Genomic DNA, 23,276 nt, shown 5'->3' on the forward strand with positions numbered 1-23,276 from the left:
AATCTCCTGACTTCTCTGCTAGTAAAAATGGCAGCTTAGCATTCCCTATTTTCCTTTGACCTAAGGAGACTTCCCTAAGAGGATAATGTGAAGTATTTGTAAGATTAGTATTAGGGAAAGGTGAACTCTCCAGGTCCTGTTTACGCTGTTCCAGTTCCCTCAGTAATTGAGAGTGCATCCTCCCTCTAGGGCCCTGCATGGGATCAGCAGCTCAGCCAGTCCCCTTCTCTGGAGGGGTTGCTGCTGCTTGCATTGATCTAGAAATTGTGGGGGTTGAGGGGGGGGAGAGGGAATGTATCTAAGGGATCCCATTTATGATCTTTCTGCTTTTTTTTTCTTTTGAACTTTGACTCCTTGTGAGGAACTGTTACTTCTTGCACCCATTCAATGTCATAAGCCAATTCTTTTTCAGAGAAAGGAGTATTACTGTTTACGTATAAATTCAAAGTCTGACAAACCCAATCTTTGTCAGACCCCTATTTTGGTCAAAATAATGATTTTCCCTATAGTGGCTCTCTAGGCTTTTTGTATACAGTATTTAAACATCTTTTTCATTATCCCCAGTTTTGGGATTATTTTTCCAATTCTGAAGCTTCTCCCCAAGGGGCTTATCTTCAGGCACAATTCTGGGGATGCTTTTCCCTTGTACTTGGCAGCTCCTATTCCCCTTATCTCCAGAATGATGCTGCGAACTACTCAGCTCACACGATTCTTGGATTTAGGGCCCATTCCCTCTGGAGTACCTCGCTCTGATTCTCGGATTATTAGGGGTGTGCTGCTGGCACTTCATCAAGTGCACAGGGTACCATACAGCAACAGCGCGCTCCCAGACTCACCTGAGTCCCAAGACTCACCTGAGACTCAAGAGACCCCCCAAAGGCAAGAATTAAATTCCCTTGCCTCTGTCTGTGCATGAAATTACCGGGACTGCAGGAGTCAACACCTGTGCCTTAGCTTTCATAGAGCCCATCCTTTATGTAACAGTTTCCTATCAGCCATCCCAAGAAGTCACCTCACCACCCAGGCAGGACCGCTGAAATCAATTGGGTGCACCTCTCCTGTCCAGGAACCCCAAAGAGGCGATAATAATCCCAGGCCAGCAATTGTAGTATTGATATGATGATTTTATTCAAAGTCTTTGTTAAACAAAGAGGGAAGATTATGGTATGCCCTATAATCTTGAAATACCTCTTGGTCACCCCCATTTACAAGATGATCAATTAAAATCTTATACAATTAATGAATGGGTGCAAGGAACTACAAGAAGGATCTGATTGCACAGCAGTCCCCATTGGAGATAGCAATCCATAGGATACAGGCAGGGGATGGGGTCCTAATAAAAACTTGGAAAGAAGCTACACTAACACCACAAGGGGAAGGTCCCTATGTTGTTTTATTTACTGCAGAAACAGCTATTCGAACCGCAGAGAGAGGATGGACTCATGCCAGCCGTGTTAAAGGACCCATCGGTGACGAGAAGTGGGAGGTAGCTCCCGGGGGTGACGACTTGAAACTCACACTGCGACAAGCCCAATGGGTATTCCAGGTAAAGGCTTCCCCTGAAGAACACTACTGCTGCTGAGAAGAACTAAAAAAACCCCTCGTAGCTGGTTGCAACCCAGTTGACGAGTGAGGCAGAGGAGTGAACTGTGGGGAAAGATGGGCCTTAGGGGTATCCATTGGTACTTGGGGATTCTCACAGTGATCACATTTTGTATAGCAGCACAACGCCACCCACACCAAGCTTCCTTACATCCCTGTGTGACCTGGTACCTATACAGCCCAGTCTAAACCAAAAGGGTTACTATTTTTGCCTAAGCTCAAACCCAGGGAGGGGATACTGTAACCACCCAGGCTCATATTACTGTGCCTATTAGGGATGTGAAACTATTGCCTCAGATTGGGCACCTGGGGCTGGGCAGGATAAATATCTACAAGCAGGGCATGGACCCTATGGGTGCATACCTCCTAACCGAAACCCACAGTTGGGAAGATGGGCTGTGTGGGGATTAAAGACAGAGAGAGAGAGAGAAACATCTGCCAGCAACTATGGATAAATGTAACAAATCCAGATAACCCAGTGTGGCTGTTAGGGAAAATATGGGGTGTAAGTGACTTGCGGAATCAAACTGTATAACACATAGATGGGTTATAAAGCAGGTATGTTTATTCCAGCGCTGGGTGCAAGGGGGATAGCTCCACCAGACTTGCACACGGACTTGTAAAATCGTGACACAGATATAGGTACATCTCATACATAGTCAATGATTTCTCAGAATTCTGATACATATTCAATAGTTGTTTAGCATGCAGACCCCTCTTGTTCTTATCAGGGGGATGCAACTCCTCTTCTGGTATTTACAACATCTATTCTCCTCCTTGCCTGATGTCTTCCGTGAGGTCTCACTCCTTATCTGCATCCTTCCTGCTCTCCCAGGCCCCTTGTTTCCTTTAAACAAAGAGGGAAGGAAGGGAGGGGTGCTCTGGGGGGGAGAATGGGAGGGGTGGAGGAGGGTTGATGTCAGACTGTGAAATCGATTTTTTTAATCTTAATTCTGCTTCAGAAACAACATCTGATTCCCATGCTCTCTGCTTGGTATTTTGTCTTTTGATGCAAACACGTAAGCCCCATTGGTGCCTGGTTCAGCAGTTCAGCTTCCTTTGCGCCCTTTGCCTGGTTGTAGGGAAGGTGGCAGGCTCTGATTCAATGAGGGTGTTGTATGGACACAGTATTTATCGCCATGTATCCAAAGGTGCAACAGTTTCTGGAGACCCAGGTGGGATCCTATAGGTGATGGTTCTCTCGCCACCAAGCATCCAGTTGCCAGCAGTGGGTGAGTTCACTGGGACTTTGGGGATGGGAGGTGCCAACTAGCAAGCCTTCAATATCTGCTACTAAAATCAGACTTGGAAGCACGTTACACGTGGGAAATACACTTGGTGCAGGAAAGGGGATTTCCTTAGCCATCAAAAAAAGATGAAACTGCAGATCTATCAACAAAAATGTAAGCACGTGACACTTGACTTGGCGGGTCTGTGGGAAGGTCAGCTTCTCCGTGTTTGTATTTCAGCCATCATCCTCCACACTGGAGAGGATTTATCCGCTTGGCTTGCTTAATTGCAGCACGTTTCACACGCGTGGATAACCTGTGCATATTGCGTCACTACCCCTGTGGCCTGAGGTGGTGCACCAGGCTGGAAATAATACCTTCTTGGGGTTGTTGAAGCTCTGCAAAAGTTTGCCAAGCAAAGTTGTGGATGCTCCATCCCTGGAGGTGTTCAAGGCCAGGCTGGATGGAGCTCTGGGCAGCAAGACTCTGTGGGTGGCATCTCTGCCCGAGGCAGTGGGGCTGGGGTTCTGAGTTCTTCACTGTCCCTTGCAAGCCAAGCCATTCTATGATTCTGCATTTCTATGATGTAAGCACCAGCCCCACAGCCCTGGTGCAGTGCATCACAAGAGCAGCAGCCTGCGGGGAGCCACCACCCGGAATCACAGAGATGTGAGGTCACAATGCCCCATCCTATGACTGTGCTGAGCTGCGTCATGAGCTCACAAGGCCTGGCTGCAGGCTTGGCTCAGAGCGACACTCACTGTGGCTGCAGCGGTGGTGTTGGAAGCGTGGTGCAAGTGTGGGGGCGGCCATGGACCCTGCCCGCCTTGTCCTCTTCCTCCTATTGGTGGCCATGAGTTTTCAGGAGAGCTGTGCTGCTCCGTGGCGAGCACGGGGAGCAGGTGAGTGGGTAGAGATGGGACCCAAACTGAGCAGCGCTGGGAGCAAGAAGTCAGGCTGTGTCCCCACGGCCCTGTAGTACACTTGCCTGGGGCCTGCCTTCCATGGGGGTGTTGCTGGGTAGGGGGTGATGGGCAGCACTGCAGGAGCCGGGCAAGAGCCCGTGGCTGCGCTGCTCCCCAGGGCTGGCTCCAGCCATGCCAGGCTGTAGCTCTGCTAATTGCTGGCTGCAGCACAGCCTTCGTCCTGGGAGATGCCCGGGGAGAGTTCAGAAGAGGCGTGCTGGGCGTGCATGAGCATTTCTGCTTCAGGCTCATGGCACTCCCCAGTTTCCAAGCCAGAGCCCCAGTCCACAGCCCAGGGGAAGAGACAGGTGTGCTTTCCTCCAGTGCCTCAGTGTGACCTTGCTGTCCATCAGAGGCCTCCCAGTAAGAAAGCCCTGGGGGCCTGCATCTTCTTCCACGTAATCTGTGAGAGATGTGGCACGTGGCCCGGAGAGAGCACTGCATACGCTGCCAGGTGCCAGCCTACGGGTCATCCCGTCCACCCTGCAACTTTGGAAATCATGACCTGAGTTATTCTCCCATGCCCCACATCCAGTTACTGAGGGAGAAGGAGATCACACCATATAGTGCATATAAGTGGGAACTTATCTCATCTGTTCTTGATTCTAGATGATGAGCTTCGTGCTCCCTTTCCGGATGCTCCTTTGGATCCGAACTTCATGCCTGTGCCTGGGGGACAACCCAGGGGTAAGTTGTGAGTGTCTGTTTCCTTGGAGGCTGAAACGTTCATGCTCTCATGGTTTACCTGGGTGCAATTTTACTGGAGATCCTCTCCAGGTCTTCCAAGCCTGTTTGTGCCCGGAAGGGTTTGCACAGATGAGCCATGAGTATTTTTTCTCTCAGAGAGCTGCCACGTTTCAGTGGGAAGGTTACCGCTGCCCCTCTGCAGCTGAGGGAGCCCAGACCTTTGTATTTGGGCTGTGGCATTCCCCAACCACCGCCAGACCCTACAGGTCACTCAGGGAAAAGGAGGCCCCCACATGTGCCGGAAGCTCTCCTCACCTGTGTCTGATCACACTTGTGTCTGCAGGCCCTCCCTTGTATGCTCTGCTACTCAGTTGATGCTGTAGTGTGTGACTAAAACTTTTCATGGGTCTTTGGTTGCAGAAGTGCCCCCAGTGTGGGCCTTGCCCGGTCATCGGTTTCCTCCTGTGCTGGAGCCCAACTGGAATCCCAGCAGTGAGTACTCTGTCTTCACTGACTTGGCTGACTCGCCGCTGATCTTCAGATCTTCATGCACATGATATTTAACTTCATACATTCTGTTAAGGTCCGGAAAGAGAAGAGGATGAATCCAAACAAGAAAAATACTCTCAGGGCTCATCCCGTCTCCTGAAGCGACTGCTGAAGGAAATGGAGAAGGCAGAGCGTGGTGGGTATACTTCAGTCTTTTCACTGTGGGACCTGGGAAGCTGAGGTGTGATATACAGGTGTGGGCAGGCTGTAGCCTGCACAGCAGGAAGGGATGGGTCAGAGCCGTGCTGCAGCCGTGTTCCGTGTATCACCTTGCAGGTGCTGTCAAGCACCAGAGCTGGTCTGCTGCCAGATGGTCTGCATCCAGCCAAGACCCAGAGGCAGCTGCTCCCCCAGCACAACCATTACTTGTCAGAGCTGCTTTGTGCAGTCGTTGGCACCCAGATGGCAGCAAGTGGCAAAGTGGCAAGCGCTGTGCTTCCGTTCATCCAAAGCCCTCCGTGCAGCTGAGCAAGTTCAAGGCAGGAGGAGCATCCCGAGCAGGGTTGGCTGCCTTTGCTAATGCTGGAAATGAGGTGGAGATGCTAATTCTGAAGGCTTGGACTGTGTGTTAGAGCTTGGATTTCAGCCTGCAGCTACCTGGCTGTGACGGGCTGGTGACAGCACAGTATGTGAGGGCCTTGCACAGGAGCTGATTCCTCAAGAGGTGTGAGGGAGTCAGCATTGTCCAATAGCTGGGAGGGCCCAAATGCCCTTGGGTAACAGAGGGGCTCACAGTGTACTTGGGGGGGGCCTGGACTTTACCTGAGTTCGGGATTGGAGAAGCTCAGTTTTTGATGAGGGCACGTGACATCCCAATCCTACTGCCCTGCTTTCTTTCTAAAGGAACGGACCAACAAAGTGAGAGGGATGCACTCCAGGAAGGTGGATATCCCACACTGCCGGTCCCGGATGCGCTGCAGGAAGGCGGTTATCCCACACTGCCAGTCCCGGACAGAGGAATGCAGGCAGCACCAACCGGCATGCCAGGTAATTTCTGTCCCATGATCATACGGTGTCACGAACCAGAGTCACTGCGTGCCTGCAGGCTCTTGCTGCCAGCTGTTGCACACCAGGTCAGCAGCCAGACCTGAGCGTGTGAGCATAGAGCACATGTAAAAGAAGCAGGAGTGTTTCTCCCCTGGGCTGGCTCTGGCTGTGCCCTGTGCTGGCTGAAGCCTGACCTTCAGCCTGGGGGGCGTCCCACAGGGGGAGCTCAGGACACGCATGCCGGGAAAAGCGTGAGGGATTCTGCTCTGTAGCTCTCCCCACAGACCAAGCCCAGACCCCAGGGTACAGCCCCAGCTCTCGGCCCAGAGGAGGACACGGGTAGTGCCTGTGCAGCCTCTCCGTACCCAACGAGAGGTGGAAGCAATCCTTCTTGTCCTCCGGTGCTTCGGCACCAGAGACGGAGGCACCCACTGACAAAATGACCTCTTGGGTCCATGAAGCACACTGAGAGATTATCTGTAGCACAGCTGAAGGTAACGTGGGACATTGTCTCATTTCTTCCAGGGATGAACACAGGCAAAAGCACAGAGGCTGCTGCTCACACATCTGTGCGGAAGCGCCACATTCCGGTGACGGTCTCAGCGATGCTGCTGCCTGCGCTGGTGCTGGCCGTTGGTGTTGTGATATGGGTGCTCAAAGACTACCTGTGAGTTGGCCTTTCCCCAGAACACCTTATTGCTGCATTTGGCAATGAAGCATTTGTGGTGCCAGGATCCTGGACGGCCAAATCAGCCGCTGGCAGTACACTGCCAGGACTTAGGTTGCAAAGTCTTTCAAGTTTCCCCTTATTTCCTGTCACTGAGTAGTGCTTTCTGAAACTCATTCTCACAGAGCGCGCAAGAGGGAAAAGAGAGCAGCAGAAGCAGCAGATGGAGCTGGGGAAGGCAACGAGACAGACTCTGACCCAGTCAAACAAGAATCTCCGTAATAGCTCCAGTCCGTTCCATTCTGCCATTGAAGAGGCCCGAAGTCTTCAAGGTCATCTGGAAGACCAGGAGCTTGAACTGAAAGCCATGAAAAAGATCCTTGGGAACAGTCCTGAGTGCTGCCTTCTGTCAGAGGATGGCCCTGAATGTGAGAGCAGAGCTTTTGTCCTTCATCCTGCATACTCCAGGACAGGTATCACCAGCAGTTTGAAGATTCTTAGCTCGACACAGCTACATTCCTGTTGAGGGTCCTAATGAGGACCCAGAAAACGAGCTTCCTCTGACTGCCGGACAATGCGTAATGTCTTTGGAGATGTGGGTGAGAATGGCTGGTTTCAGGGAGAGCTGACAGATGGCACAAGAGGACTGGTCCCTTCCAATTTGTTTGCGGAGCTTTCAGTTGATGAACTGGATACACCTGGAGATCCTGTCAGAATTCCTGCATTGCTCCATCTGCAAGACTACCATTGCTCCACTCAATGGAACAACTCGATGTTGAGCAGAATGTGGTTGAGCTCCTTCGGGAACTCTCTGAGGCGACTGACAGCGGAACTGCATAGCTTTATTGTATATTAAAAACAACCAAACAACTGTCCCCTCCCTCTCCCTTCCCCTTGCACCCCTCCACCCCTTCCCCCCCCCCCCCCCCCCGACTCCCCCCCCCTCAAAAAAAAAAAAAAGACAAAAAAACCCTAAAAAAACCCTAAAAAACCAACAAAAAACAACCCACCCTCAATAAAACAAAAAACCAAAAACAATTAAAATCTCAACGCTGTTCTTTTTCTGGGATACAATAAGGTGACGCTTCTTCTAGCTTAGACTTTGCAATGAGTTTGTGTCACGGAGTTCTCTCTAGAGCTCACTCGGTGACAGTGGGAACAAACCTGGGAAGAGAAGGAACAAAGAACCTCCCCTCTCTAACAGCGCGGTGCGGCGCAGCCGAGAGGGGAAGGTAAGGGAGATTGTGAATGGGTCTAGGAGGGAAAAAATGAAAAAAACCCAACGATCTGAGAACGAACGGCAGTTTAACGAACCCAGTGACACTAAACAACAACGATGTTGCAGAACGGCAGGAGAAAAGCAGACGATCACACCTGTCATTGACATATGATCAGCTAATCTCCTTTATTCCTTGGCTGCGTTTACCTTTATAATACGGATAATTAGCTCATACATATTGCAAAAGTGGAGCTCATCATTGGTTCCCAATTACATACCATCCTTGTGTATCTTAACGGCTTGTTGTTATCAACTGAAAGCTACTCCCTTGCTGAGTTCCCAGAACAGTGGCTAGTTACTCACCATCCCAGGGCATCCTGTTGTTCTTGCTGTCCTTGCAGGTGGTATGGCTGCTTGAGAAACTGATGGCCCATACAGGCAAGAGTCCAGTCCTGCCCATCTGTAAGGCAGTTTTGCTTACCTTCCAAGGGTTATCTAGGGTGTGTGGAAATCGATCTCCTCTGATCTTGCTGATTAAATCTGCTAGTGAAGAAATTCCCATATACAAGAAGGGTCATAAGGAGAACCTGGGGGACTACAGATCTGAGGGAGCTGGGTCTCTTTAGGTTGGAGAATCATAGAATCATAGAATCACCCAGGTTGAAAAAGACCTTGAAGATCATCAAGTCCAACCACAGCCTAACCAGCACCCTAACTCTAACAACCCTCTGCTAACTCATATCCCTGAGCACCACATCCAAATGGCTCTTAAACACATCCAGGGACTGCAACTCAACCGTCTCCCTGAGGAGCCTATTCCAGTACCTAACTACCTTTTCTGTAAACAAGTGTTTCCTAACATCCAACCTAAACTTACCTTGGTGCAACTTGAGGCCGTTTCCCCTTGTCCTGTCACTTCTCACCAGTGAGAAGAGACCAGCCCCACTCTCACTGTAAGCACCCTTCAGATACTGGAAGAGAGCGATAAGGTCTCCCCTCAGCCTCCTTTTCCTCAGACTAAACAGCCCCAGCTCCCTCAGTCTCTCCTCATAGGGTTGATTTTCTAAGCCCTTCATGAGCCTCATTGCCCTTCTCTGGATCTGCACCAGCACCTCCATGTCTTTCCTGTACTGAGGTGCCCATAACTGAACACAGTACTTGAGATGAGGCCTCACCAATGCTGAGTACAGGGGCAGGATGACTTCCCTAGTCCTGCTCACCACACCATTCCTGATACAAGCCAGGATGCCATTGGCCTTCTTTGCCACCTGTGCACAGGGAAGGAGAGACTGAGGGGTAACCTCATTAGTATTTATAAATATGTAAAGGGTGAGTGTCAGGAGGATGAGCCAGGCTCTTCTCGGTGACGTCCAATGATAGCACAAGGGGCAGTGGGTACAAGCTGGAACACAGGAGAAAAACATCACAGTAAGGGTAACAGAACACTGGAACAGGCTGCCCAGAGAGGTTGTGGGATCTCCTTCTCTGGAGACATTCAAACCCTGCCCAGACACTCCTGTGTGACCTGGTCCAGGTGTTCCTGCTCCTGCAGGGGGATTAGACTAAATGATCTTTTGAGGTCCCTTCCAATCCCTGACATTCTGTGATTCTGTGTTTGTATTGGTTCCGTTACCCCTATGATGGGTGAGGTCCCTCTTCAATAAGCAGCAGAATCAGGTACCATTCAGACCTCCTGCTCAGAGACCCCCTATGTGATTGTTTTATTTTCATTTGCTTACAGATAGTTTCTGTTTGTAGTTGTGCTGCTATGATAGTATCAACATGTGTTATATTACCTCAAGGGTTTAAAATGGGCTTATACTCCAACAGGTAAATATAAAAACAAACATGACACTGGAGACTTTTACTGCTGTACCATTCTGTGGGTTGGGGTGGCCTACATTCTGTGGCTACAATGTGTGGGCTCAGCTTTGATCCTGTATTGTTTTCTCCAATGTGCTGATATTGAGGTTGCTCTGTGGCAGATGCTACTTCTGGCACTGACTTTGCATATTTGCTGTTTTTTTGCAAAGGCTTTAGACTTGCATGTAGTACAGCTGGGCTGATAGGTGGTAACTTGAGCTGCTGTAGCTGGGGGGAGGAGGGTATCAGCATGGGTTCACCAAGGGGAGGTTGTGCTCGACCAACCTGGTGGCCTTTTATGAAGATGTCACTAGCTGGGTGGACAGGGGGAGAGTGGTAGATGTAGTCTACCTTGATTTCAGTAAGGCTTTTGATACTGTCCCCCATGACATCCTTATAAAGCTGAGGAAGTATGGGATAGATGAGTGGACAGTGAAGTGGGTTGAGAATTGGCTGACTGGCAGAGTGCAGAGGGTTGTCATTGCCGGTGTAGTGTCTGGCTGGAGGCGTGTAACTAGCAGCGTCCCCCTGGGGTCTGTACTGGGTCTGGTCTTGTTAAACATCATCAGCGACCTTGATGAGGGGATAGTGACCACCCTCAGCAAGTTTGCTGATGACACGAAGTTGGGAGGATTGGCTGACACGCCTGAAGGCTGTGCTGCCATTCAGCGAGACCTGGACAGGCTGGAGAGCTGGGCAGTAAGAAACCAGATGAGGTTTAGCAAAAGCAAGTGTAGAGTCTTGCACCTGGGTAGAAATAATTGCATGCACCAGTACAGGCTGGGGGAAGACCTGCTGGAGAGGAGCTCTGCTGAGAGGGACATGGGCGTCCTGGTGGACGACAGATTGGCCATGAGCCAGCAGTGTGTCCTTGTAGCCAAGAAGGCCAATGGCATCCTGGGGTGTATTAAAAAGAGCGTGTCCAGCAGGTCGAAGGAGGTGATCCTCCCCCTCTACTCTGCCCTGGTGAGGCCTCATCTGGAATATTGTGTCCAGTTCTGGGCTCCCCAGTACAAAAAAGACAGGGATCTCTTGGAAAGAGCCCAGTGGAGGGACACAAAGATGGTGAAGGGATTGGAGCATCTCCCCTATTAAGAAAGGAAATGCCTTGTCCAGAAGCAAGCAGTGGGCTGGAGAGGGCACCAAAACCAAACCCTGCTTGCAGCTTTCCCTCTCCTCATTCCACATGCTGACATTTATTTTAAGAGCAAAAACAAGACTACAGTGAAGAAAGCTCCAGAACAACTCAGCTACTTTATTCACCCCCTTCTCTTTCCACTACAGAAGATTCTCAGAAAACCTCCAAGAGCCACGTTACTGCTCTGCTGACCCTTCTCTGGGATGCATGAGTGCGCTCAGAAATGACTGAGAGCAACACATGCACACAGACACACAGCAGATCCCTACACAACCACTTCTCCACTAGGAAACAGAATCAAAAAGCAGCTGGTGGAAGAGTAGAAGTGGAAAGCGGGCATGGTGAGAGAAGTGCTTTGGGCAGCAAGGAAAGGCCATCTGAAGCTCCTGGGTTAAGTCCCTTCTGCAGAGGGTGTCGGTGATGCCGTCTCCTTTGCAAACTGTTCCTGCATGGGGAGAAGCATTGGTCTCCCTCATCCCTGGGCTCTCCAGCATCCTGAGAGTCTCTCCTGCTGGTGGTTTTCCCATGAGAAATGAGGCACCAGCCCTGAGAGAAACTCTTCCTGCAGGAGATGCACTCCTAGTAGCTACCTGTCCTGTGGACTGCAATGTTTAATGAGGACTGAGCTTTGCATGAAGTTCTTCTGGGAGTGTGAGGAGCTCTCTGCTCGGCACAAAGCCCTTCTCACACTCAAGGCTTCCTGCCATTTCAGCTCACTGGTGCAGACATTCTGGTAACACAGCAGATGGGATTCTCTGAGGGAGAGAAAAGACAAGTTCCCAGGCATCTCCCTGCATGCAGGCCTGGCCAAAATGTTCTAAAATGTCCAACAGAACCTATGGTATCTCTCCTGTGTGCATATGCTGGTGCAGCTTCAATTCAGAACTCCCTTTGAAGCTCTTACCACACTCAGGACACTTATAGGGTTTCTCTCCTGTATGGATGCGCTGGTGGAGCTTCAAATTAGAACTGCTTATGAAGCTCTTCTCACACTCAGAGCACTTATATGGTCTCTCTCCTGTGTGGACACGCTGGTGCACCTTCAGTTTAGAGCTGCTTCTGAAGCTCTTCCCACACTCAGAGCACTTGCAGGGTCTCTCTCCTGTGTGGATGCTCTGGTGGCGCTTCAAATTAAAACTGCTTATGAAGCTCTTCTCACACTCAGAGCACTTATATGGTCTCTCTCCTGTGTGGACACGCTGGTGCACCTTCAATTCAGAGCTGCTACTGAAGTTCTTCCCACACTCAGAGCACTTGCAGGGTCTCTCTCCTGTGTGAATATGATGGTGGACGGTGAGGCCGGAACTGTTTTTGAAGCTCTTCCCACAATCAGTGCACTTAAATGGTCTCTCTCCTGTATGGATGCGATGGTGGATGGTGAGGCTGGAACTGTTTCTGAAGCTCTTCCCACACTCAAGGCACTTATACGGTCGCTCTCCTGTGTGGACACGTTGGTGTATTTTGAGTGTAGAACTATCCTTAAAGCTCTTCCCACACTCAGGGCACTTACATGGTTGCTCTCCTGTGTGGACACGTTGGTGTATTTTGAGTTTAGAACTACCTTTCAAGCTCTTCCCACACTCAAGGCACTTGTACAGTCTCTCTCTTCTGTGGATACACTGGTGGGAAGTGAGGCTCCCACTGTCCGTAAAAGTCTTTCCACAGTCAGAGCACTCAAAGGCTCTCTCTCCTGTGTACATGCACTGCTGGCCAGTGGGGTGGAGTCTCCATTTCATGCTCTCTGCAGAATCACAGAACTCGTAATGCCTCTTTGCTGAGTGCGTGCACTGGTGGCTAGTGATGCTGGAATCCAGTTTAAAGCTTTTCTCACACTCAGTGCATGGATTCTGCTTTTTCATCTGGCACACATCCTTGCTCCTGGTTTCCTCAGGCTGCTTTGGACCTATGTTGAAGTCCACTGGGTTCCTCAGTGTCATTCCCAGATGCTTTCCCAGGGGCTTCTTGATGTGCTCACCCTGACCTTGCTGCAGGACTTCCTGGACATCCCTTCTGATTTCTTCCACAGAGATGCAATTCTGCTGCATTTCCGCTACACAATTTCTCTGCGGAACCTCCTTTGTATTTCTGATCCCATCAGCTGCTGGATGACAGAGGAAATGCAGCAATAGCACATGTTGCCCAAAATAAAACACAGGCAGAGAAGGCTCTTACAGCCCTAACATTCCCCTTCCCTCCACCACCTCACCTGGGCTGAGGTCTCCTGGCATGGCCTCAGGGCTATGCACATCTGGGATCCAGGGGTCTTCCCCTCTTTCAAGCAGGGAGATCACCACGGGCTTGGGGCCTGGAAATGGAGCTTCAGGGAGAGAAACAGGGAACAAGAGAGCATTTCCCTCATGCTGGCACAGTGCCTGTTCAACAGTTCCACTCTGTGCCCCTCCCCATAGAGAAACCACCATTTAGGTCTAAATGACACTGTGCCTACAGCTTCCCTCGGAGCAAAGAATGTTTTGACATCTCTGAACATTGTGAAGGGATATTTTTTCTTTCAAATTAACTTTACAACAGCTTATTTGTTTTCTTACAGTCTACCAGTGGTCAAGGCATCAAAATGTTGATGGCAATTGCATTGAAAATCCTCAATTCCATAGCACTAACCAGGGATTCATCTGTGAGCTGGAGCTGGTGGCACCAAGCAACACACAACACAAGGGCTGGTTTTCTCCCTCCTGGCTGATGCCTGCTTGCCAGCACTGACTCTGTGGCTTTGATCAGAGTGCCGTGCATACTAATCCCTTCTGAAACTCATGCTTTTCAGTATCTGCTTTCTTGCTGGCACTGTGGTGTAAGTCAATATGTAGCTGCATGGTGTTTATTCAAGGCCCGGCTTGCAGAGGCTCATTCTGCACAGCCAAAGGTGCCCTAACGAGGAGGAAAGGCAGACAAGCTCTCACCCAACGAGGCCACACACTGGTATGTCTCCAACATCACGTCCCGGTAGAGCTCTCGTTGCACAGGGTCCAGCAGCGCCCACTCCTCCCTGCTGAAATACACGGCCACCTCCTCAAAGCTCACGGGCTCCTGCAAACAAAGAGGCTCCTTGCTGGGAACAGCCGAGGCCCAGGCAAGCAGCTCGCACAGGACAGAACCTCACACCCCAGCTGCTTTTCTGTCCCCAGCACACACACGCTGGCTGAGGGCACCTCCCTCTACCCCTGCATTCACATCCCTGGCCCCTTGGCCTCTCCTGCCTGCTTCCCCAACCCCTACCTCAACTGGATGTGCTGCAGCCATTTGCTGCTCTCCTGCAGGCTGGGATGATCACGGCTGGAAGGCAGAAGTTGAACTGGAGCCTGCAGAGAGAAGACAAATGGCAGGGGAGCTGTGAGGGAATGCAGCAGTCCCAGTCCCAGCTCAGCCCTTCTGCAGGGCACTGCCCAGCCTTGCAGAGAAAGACAATGAGCTGCAGCACAGGAAACAGTCTGGCTCAAAGAGATGAACCGTCACAAAGCTGTCTCAGACTGGGAGGCTGAAACAACTGGTAGCTGACACTTAGTTCAACAGCTGAGACTGAGAGGGGACTTAAGACAAAGCACGGCAAGGAGGCAGTCATCTTACCCCAAAAGAGGGAGCAGCCCAAGTGCCCCTCCAGCTCTGCTGCACAGCAGCGGGCTGCACCACAGGACCTGCCCTCGAGCAGGGCTGTTTCTGCAGCTCACACCTGCACAGAGATCCCTTGCAGTTTGACATCAAGACTCCTTCTCAATACAGATCTTCTGTAAGACACCCGTGGTTACTTTGGAGCTTTCATGTATTCTCTAAGGTTCTGTCTTAGAGGGACTGTGCACGTATGATTCCTTCCACACAAAGCCTTGACCAAGCTTGGGACTAGGAGAGGATCCAGCCACATCCTAGCTCCTTACCTCTGTGGTCTGAAGACATGAGAAAAAAAGGGGAACTACTCTGAGCCTCGTGACTCAATGGGAGGGCCTCCTGTAGGTGTGTGCGTAACCCTACCCTCCATGCAGTAAATAACCAAGTGTATCCAGCCACCTCCGATCCTGTTGTGTCACTGTTAAATCACTACAGCATATCCCTATTATATCAACAAATATAGTCCTGCTTCTCCCTTAGGAGTGTATGCTGTGTTTGGATCCACTTGTGACCAATGGGCAAAGTCTGCAGGATGGCAAGAAGGGAAACAAACCGATGACAAGAGACATGAAGCGCGTCCCAAATTCTTCTGTGAATGTTCTCGTGGCAACTGCTGTAGTTGAGCGGCAAGCAGAGGTCACTGGGGGCAGTAATAGGATGCAAAATGGGAAAGGTGTTATCAGCATCGTGTCGGGTTTGGAAGTGACATATGAAGCAAAGGAGAACTGCACCGGTCCTCCCAGAATCAAAAGCGACTGATATACCACAATATTTCTGCTGCACTACGTGGTGCAAGTTGTGCAGGTAATGCTTATTCACACAATAAACGAAGGCCTCCCCGAGTCGCCTACAATGCTTTAGGCCACACATCCTCCACCTGTAGGGTTTGGCTCCAAACAGATGCAAAACTGCACCCATAGCACTAATTAAAGGCACTGCCTCTACACAGTTAAGGCAAACAGAGGCAGCAGAATGACGGCTTATTGCCTGCCCTAGCTGTAGTTAAGGAAACTGATGAGTGATACAGGAGGAATGGGAAAGGGGAGTTTCATTGGAGGTCTGAGTGGTGAAGGAAGTTGAGGACATACAACAAGGACAGCCTGTGCCAACTGGGGGATCTTTTGATTGACTGCAAGCACGCCTAAAGGGGACGGCTACCCAGGAAAGAGATGCAGAAATACTGTTAGAAAATGGTATGGCCATCCAACCATCCAGCAGGAGGTGCAGAAAAGCACCTGGTTTATGGAAGAACACCGTGAATGCAGCCCCCAACACACAATCACAGCAAGCCTCAGCATAGATGGCAGCTGCCAGCAGAGCAGCCTGCTGGAGCACCACCTCCACAGATCCATGAGGGAACACCTGGTGGCAAATGGATTAAATCCTCTGGCAGATGTCCGTACATCCTCTCAGGAGTGGAAGTAGCCCCGGGCTTGCTGAAATCAAGCAAGCCCTCAGAAAAGGGTTGGGAAAAGTACTCTGTAAAGGTGACTGATGTAGTTCTCAAAACCACCTACTGCTGATGTTACCTAAAAGTGGTGATGGCTCACATTCCTCGGGTAAGGAAGTGCAAAACGGCGAGGAGTCAACTGGATGGTTCACACTTCTCAAATAAATAGGATGGCTTACTTAAACATAACAATAAATCAACAAAACATCCAACCACACGGAGATTATTTTTCCATCTCCTGAGAAGAGAGAGTATCTGACAGCACTGCAGCCAAACCAGCCTGTGACGGTCACAGCCACCACCAGCCGATGCAGTCAGCCCACAGGCTGCCAGCTTCTCATCGTCTGTTCCAGAGCCCAGTGCCGGAGCTGCTGCAGATGCTGAACGTGCTCAGGGCCCGCAGCTGTGTGCTCAAGGCATCTGCAGCTGCCGGGACAGCCTGAACAAAAGCCTTGCCAGGGGTTTGCACAACCCCAGCTGAGCCATCAGGCAAGCGCTCAGCAAACAAAAGGTAACGCCATTTCAAGGGTCGCCAGAGGCACGTGTTGCCCGCAGGGTCCCTGAAGAGAAGCTGGGGGCTGCCGGGGAGGAGGAGCAGGGCGAGTGCAAATTTACACTTGGAGGCTTCACATTAAGACACTCCAAAGGAGTCATCGGGGGGGTTAAAGCTTCCATCAATCCACGCGTGCAGAGCTGCAGAGCGAGGCCGTCTCGTGTCTCCCGTGGCCCAGAGGAAGAACTGCAGCCCCAGCTGCGCTGTGCTACAGAGATCCAACCGGGCAGTAGAGCACGCTGACCTCCTCTGCTCCCTTCCTCACTGTCCCAGCTCCCAGCCCGTTCCCGTGCCCCTCGGAGCCCAGCCCGGGCTGCATGAACTGCTGCCCTGGTTGCAGCCCGTCTGGGCCAGCAAACCTGCTGCGCTGAGCGGGAGCTGGAGCCGGGACCAGGGTCCCGCCTGGGGTACGGCAGTGCGGGTTCCGCCCCGTCCGGGGCCGCTCCCCGCTCCTCTCCCGGTGCTGCTGGCAGGGGGCAGGAAGCGTGCGCTCCTCTGCACGAGCCACGAAGGGCACCTACCTTGGGTGCGGAGCAGGCTGCTCCCAGCTCTGGTGCAGGTAGCCGGGCTCCTCGGAGTCGCGTAGAGCAGAGGACGCCGAGTGCCCTCAGCCCGGAGCTGGCCGCAGGACGGCCTTGGTGCACCTCCTGCCACCGCGGTGCTGCCCGGATGGCTTCCAGCCAGGCTCTCGCCTCTTCCGCACAGGCTCAGGAAGGCAGGAATTCCCGCAGCGAGCACGCCCCGAGCCGGCTGCCAGGCGCTCGGCAGTTTCACAGCTCGTTCTCATGGCACATCTGCACCCGGGGGAGGGGGGAAGGGGGGAGGGATGGGTGTTTGTGTTACGCTAATGAAGCATCGCTTTCTGCCGGCTCTCTTTGCTTCCTTCGCTGGGGACATTTGCACACCCCTGTGCTCAGGCATCCCTCCCTTGCTGTCCTGGCGTTCCTTTCACTCCTCTCCTCCACGAGTATGTCCCAGCAAGAGGCAATCTCCGGTACAGCACCAGAGGACATTGTGTGTTGAACAGAACTCTTGCAATGGAACCGAGCTGTGGGTAGGAGCTTTACCCAGAAGCTGCTGTAAGAATACGACTTTCCCCAGATCCTTGTCTAAGGGTCCTAATAAGTCTTCTGTGCAGCGATACCTTGTGGTTCTGTGTGGGTTTGTGGTCCGTATGGCTGGCCATACCTACCCTTGAGTTGCACCGGGCAATGTACTTGGGGGTGACCTCACTGGAAGGAAAGCAGTGTGCAAACTGCAATGGGAAATTGCATTTAGGAAAGCAGGATATTGAGGTTCGTTTTCTGGTGGATATGGGTGCTTCTTACTACCTGTAGATGGTTTTGTAACAGTAGTAGATGCTACTGCCCAACGAGAAAAGGTTTCCTTTTTTGGATTAATTAAACATAAGCTAAGAAAACAAGCAGGAATACAGAAATTCTTGTACCTGCTGGGTTACTCTGGCAAGAAATTGAATAAAACTGGAGCTAAGAGTGCAACAATATTGACTGATTAAAAACTGTAACTCTGGCTTTAACACAAACTGGGCAAAACAATGTTGTACCCCCAGGAGTTACAGCAGTCTCAAATATGACACACTTAGTGGTGTGGGCATCAGGGCCAAAAATGAAGCCCTAAATAGAAGTTAAAAGCAAGAGCTTGCCTAGTCAGGGTAAAGCGGTGCCCTTTGAGGGTATGGGACTGTAGTAGGGTAAAAGAAATAATAGGTAACTTTTTGGAGTTTGGATTCCAATTTTGATAGCAAGTGCTGTAGTTTGGTACAAGACTTGAGGGCAAGTACTAGAATAGTTGAATGGATACACTCAGTGGTGGCAAATCCATGCACTTTATTAACCAAGTTAAGGAACGAAAAGATGGAGTTTACCTTCTGGATTTGAGGGATGTCTCTTCTGCCTGGTTTGGCCAAAGGAAGCCCAAGGTTATTTGCCTTTGAATAGGAAAGCCCTGATATGGGGAGAAGAGTCTCAGTTAACCTGGACAGGGTTACCCAGGGTTGTGAGAACAGCTGAATGATGGTCAACTCATGAGCCTGAGATCTGGGATCCTCCATCCTAGGGTGGAACTTTACTGCAGCACGTGGCTGCCACAGCAACAAAAGGACTGTGTACAATAGACTGAGAGTTTGCTGAGTTTCTTGGTTTACAGAAAGCACAAATAACTCAACAGCAAGTGACATATTTGGGAAATGAGATTACAGCTGGACTTTGAACCTTAAGGACTGCCAGGAAAGAAGTCGTCTGCCAAACCCCTGAGCTGCAAATTGCCAAGGAAGTGAGTAAGGGATGGCCAGGGTGCCTGAGGGCGGTGGCTGCACTGGTGCTTGTGGGAATACAAGAAAAGCTGTTCAGAGCAGCAACTGTGGAGCAAGATAAACGGCATGAGAACCAAGGACACCTCTGCAAGGAGAATGTCATGGTTTTGTAATTTTGTAATTTTGCTATCAGTATTCCACATCATAACATCATGTAAAGTATGGATACTTCTATTGAATGTGCAGTCCACTGAAGAAGACTACATATCCCAGAGAACAACAGGGGTAATAATAAGTCACGGGACCAGGACGCTGTATAATCTCGTTCCCAGGCTGGAGTGCCCTCCTTCTTCTCTCGAACTTCTCGGAGAGTGGGAAGCGTTCCAGCCGTGTCGCCTAGAGTTCACAGTAGGCCTCTCGGTTTTCGGGGACTCTCTCTCTCTGTTTGTTCGATTTGTTAGCCTCAATTATATTATATTGTGTTATCTTGTATTTCGGTATCATATTTAGTAAAATAAGTTTTTCCTCCTTAGATTGCCGCTGTTTTTATCCCATTCCCCTTTTCCCCCTCCTTTCCGGGCACCGGGGGGGGGGGGGGGGGGGGCCCACAGGGTGGCTTCCCCTGTCACGGGCATAGGTAAATCTAAGTAACCCGTGACAGGCGGCTATGGGGCACTTATGGGGCTGCTATGGGGCACTTATGGGGCAGCTATGGAGCACTTATGGGGCAGCTATGGGGGAGCTATGGGGCACTTATGGGGCAGCTATGGGACACTTATGGGGCAACTATGGGGCAATTATGGGGCAGCTATGAAGCATTTATAGGGCAGCTATGGGGCACTTATGGGGCTGCTATGGGGCAGTAATGGGGCACTTATGAGGCTGCTATGGGGCACTTATTGGGCAGCTATGGGACAGCTATGGGGCTGCTATGGGGCAGTAATGGGGCACCTATAGGGCACATATGGGGCACTTATGGGGCTGGTATGGGGCAGCTATGTGGCACTTATGAGGCTGCTATAGGGCAGCCATGGGGCACTTATGGGGCAGCTATGGGGCATCTATGGGGCACTTATGGGGCAGCTATGGGGCATTCATGGGGCAGCTATGAGGCATTTATGGGGCACTTAATGGGCTGCTATGGGGCACTTATTGGGCAGCTATGGGGCACTTATGTGGCTGCTATGTGGCAGCTTAGGGACAGCTATGGGGCAGTTAATGGGCTGCTATGGGGCACTTATTGGGCTGCTATGGGGCACTTATGGGGCACTTATGGGGCATTTATGGGGCTGCTATGTGGCAGCTATGGGGCAGTTATTGGGCTGCTATGGGGTACTTATGGGGCTGCTATGGGGCACTTATGGGGCAGCTATGGGGCACTTATGAGGCACATATGGGGCACTTATGAGGCACATATGGGGCAGATATGGGTCTGCTATGGGGCAGCTATGGGGCCGGTATGGGGCACTTATAGGGCACTTATGGGGCAGCTATGGAGCTTTTATGGGGCACTTATGGGGAAGCTGTGGGACTCTTTTGGTTCTGTTATGAGGCAGCTATGGGGCATCTATGGGGCAGCTATGAGGCACTTATAGGGCACTTATGGGCACATATGGGGAACTTATGGAGCAGCTATGGGGCACTTATGGGGCTGCTATTGGGCAGCAATGGGGCACTTATGGGTCACATATTGGGCAAGTATGGGGCAGCTATGGGGCACTTATGGGGCACTTATTGGGCTGCTATGGGGCAGCTATGGGGCACTTATGGGCCAGCTATGGGGCGGGTATGAAGCACTTATGGGGCAATTATCACTGAATCACAGAATTATCAAGGTTGGAAAAGACCTAGAAGATCATCTAGTCCAACCATTACCAATACTTCCTGGCTAAATCATATTCCTTAGCACCACGTCGAAGCATTTCTTGAACACTCCCATGGTCAGTGACTCCACCACCTCCCTGGGCAGTGCATTCCAATGCCTGACTACCCTTTCCAAAAAGTAATACTTCCTAATGTCCAGCCTGAATCTCCCCTGACACAGCATAAAACCATTCCCTCTAGTTCTATCACTGATTACACGAGAGAAGAGGCCAACCCCCAGCTCACTACAACCTCCCTTCAGGAAGTTATAGAGAGCTATAAGGTCTCCCCTGAGCCTCCTCTTCTCCAGGCTGAACGATCCTAGCTCCCTCAGCTGCTCCTCATAAGGCCTGTGCTCCAGATCCCTCACCAGCTTCGTAGCCCTCCTCTGAACACGTTCCAGGGCTGCAATATCTTTCTTGCAGTGAGGGGCCCCAAACTGAACAGAGTACTCAAGGTGCGGCCGCACCAATGCCGAGTACAGGGGGGCAATTACCTCCCTGTTGCTGCTAGTAACACTGTTTTTGATGCAAGCCAGGATGCCGTTGGCCTTCTTGGCCACCCGGGCACACTGACGGCTCATGTTCAGCCGAGCATCAATCAATACCCCCAGGTCTGTTTCCTCAACACAGTCCTCCAGTCACTCTGCCCCAAGCCTGTAGCGCTGCCCAGGGTTGTTGTGGCCAAAGTGCAGAACTCGGCATTTGGTCTTGTTGAACCTCATCCCGTTGGCTTTGGCCCAGCTCTCCAGCCTATCCAGATCCCTCTGCAGGGCCTCTCTACCCTCAGGCAGATCGACACTCCCTGCCAATTTGGTGTCATCTGTGAACTTACTGAGGGTGCACTCAATGCCCCCATCCAAGTCATCAATAAAGATGTTGAAGAGGACAGGTCCCAGCACCGACCCCTGAAGAACACCACTCATGACTGGTCTCCAACTGGATTTAATTCCATTCACCACCACTCTCTGGGCCCGGCCCTCCAGCCAGCTCCTTACCCAGCTGAGAGTGTACTCATCCAAGCCACGGGCTGCCAGCTTTTGTAGGAGAACAGCATGGGAGACAGTGTCAAAGGCTTTGCTGAGGTCTAAGTAGAGCACATCAACAGCCTTTCCTTCATCTATTAGACGGGTCACAGGATCGTAGAATGAGATCAGATTGGACAAGCAGGACCTGCCCTTCACAATCCCATGCTGGCTAGGTCTGATCTCCTGGTCTTCCCACACCTGCCACATGATCTCCCTCAAGACTATCCGTTCCATTACCTTCCCTGGCATCGAGGTCAGGCTGACAGGCCTGTAGTTCCCCGGATCCTCCTTACAACCTTTCTTGTAAATGGGAGTCACGTTGGGAAGCCTCCAGTCTTCTGGGACCTCACCCATTAACAGGGAGTGCTGAAAGATAATGGAAAGCGGCTCAGCGATCACCTCCGCCAGCTCCTTTAGCACTCTTGGGTGAATCTCATCCGGACCCATGGACTTGTGGCAGTCCAGTTGAAGTAGTAATTCCCTGACCACTTCTTCAAGAATCACAGGGGGTTCAGTCTGCTCCCCAGCCGAGACTACCAGGTCAGAGCGTGGGGAGCCCTGGGGATGACCGAGATGACTTTTAAAGACAGACGTAAAGAAGGCATTCAGAACATCTGCCTTTTCCTTATCCTCTGTGATCACATTCCCAGCCTTGTCCAGTAAAGAATGGAGATTCCCCTTTGTCCTCCTCTTACAGCTGATGTACTTGTAAAAGGGTTTCTTGTTTGTTTTTACCCCAGCAGTCAGCTTAGATTCAAGCTGGGCTTTTGCCTCTCTGACTTTCCCTCTACACAACTTACCAGCTTCTTTGTAGTCATTCTGAGTTGCTCTTCCCTCCTTCCACAGGCGGTAGATTCTCTTCTTCTTCTGCAACCTTAAGAACAGTTCCCTATTCATCCACGCCGGTCTTCTTCCCCACCGGCTCATTTTGCGGCTCAGGGGGACTGCCTGCTCCTGTGTCCTTAAGACTTCCTTCTTGAATAGCAACCAGCTCTCTTGGACCCCTTTGTTTGCTAAGACTGAATGCCAGGGGACTGCCCCTACTAGTCTCTTGAACAATTCAAAGTCCGCCCTCCGGAAGTCCAAGGTAGCAGTTTTACTATTCCCCCTCCAAGTTTCACCATGAATTGAGAAATTTATCATTTCATGGTCACTCTGTCCAAGGCAGCCCCCAGCCTCCACATCTCCCACCAGACATTCCCTGTTTGCAAACAGCAGGTCTAGCGGGGCATTTCCTCTTGTGGGTTCTCTGACCAGCTGCATCAGGAAGGCATCCTCTATGCACTCCAGAAACTTCCTAGAGGGCTTCTTCTGTGCCGTGCTATACTCCCAGCATATGACAGGGAAGATGAAGTCCCCAATAAGGACAAGGGCTGACAACCGTGCAGCTCGTGCCAGCTGCTTGTAGAATACCTCATCTGTCTCTTCATCCTGGTTTGGCGGTCTATAACAGACGCCCACCAGGATGTCTGCCTTGTCAGCCCTTCCTCTGATCTTTACCCATAGGGATTCAATGTTATCATCCCCAGTAACAATCTCGGTAGCATAAAAGAATTCCCTAACATAGAGAGCCACACCACCACCTCTCCT

General features: G+C 51.1%; 1 protein-coding gene and 1 long non-coding RNA gene across 2 annotated transcripts; one reads left to right on the forward strand and one right to left on the reverse strand.

Moving 5' to 3' along the window:
• Positions 1-679: 679 nt before the first annotated feature.
• LOC146754417 (uncharacterized) lies at positions 680-7,586 on the forward strand. The gene is made up of 6 exons (XM_085527565.1): positions 680-802; positions 4,867-4,975; positions 5,067-5,168; positions 5,876-6,019; positions 6,545-6,686; positions 6,872-7,586. Exons 1-6 carry the CDS (start codon positions 680-682, stop codon positions 6,966-6,968), a joined length of 717 nt encoding a protein of 238 aa, XP_085383691.1. The 3' UTR covers positions 6,969-7,586.
• Positions 7,587-13,831: 6,245 nt separating this feature from the next.
• On the reverse strand, positions 13,832-17,331 carry LOC146754418 (uncharacterized). Its single transcript, XR_014939028.1, has 3 exons — positions 17,046-17,331; positions 14,138-14,220; positions 13,832-13,948 (listed from the first exon to the last, which is right to left on the reverse strand). It is a non-coding gene; the product is annotated as an uncharacterized LOC146754418 (long non-coding RNA).
• Between the last annotated feature and the right edge of the window lie 5,945 nt (positions 17,332-23,276).

Source organism: Coturnix japonica, chromosome W, assembly GCF_054131305.1.
Source record: "Coturnix japonica strain WE chromosome W, WE-NBRP24, whole genome shotgun sequence".
NCBI classification, from domain to species: Eukaryota; Metazoa; Chordata; class Aves; order Galliformes; family Phasianidae; genus Coturnix; species Coturnix japonica.

Excerpts from the sequence above, each read along its gene's own strand:
- LOC146754417 (XM_085527565.1), top strand. The coding sequence starts at position 680 with ATGATGCTGCGAACTACTCAGCTCACACGATTCTTGGATTTAGGGCCC. Across the intron at positions 4,976-5,066 it reads GCCCAACTGGAATCCCAGCA|GTCCGGAAAGAGAAGAGGAT; the intron begins GTGAGTACTCTG and ends CATTCTGTTAAG. Across the intron at positions 5,169-5,875 it reads AATGGAGAAGGCAGAGCGTG|GAACGGACCAACAAAGTGAG; the intron begins GTGGGTATACTT and ends TTCTTTCTAAAG.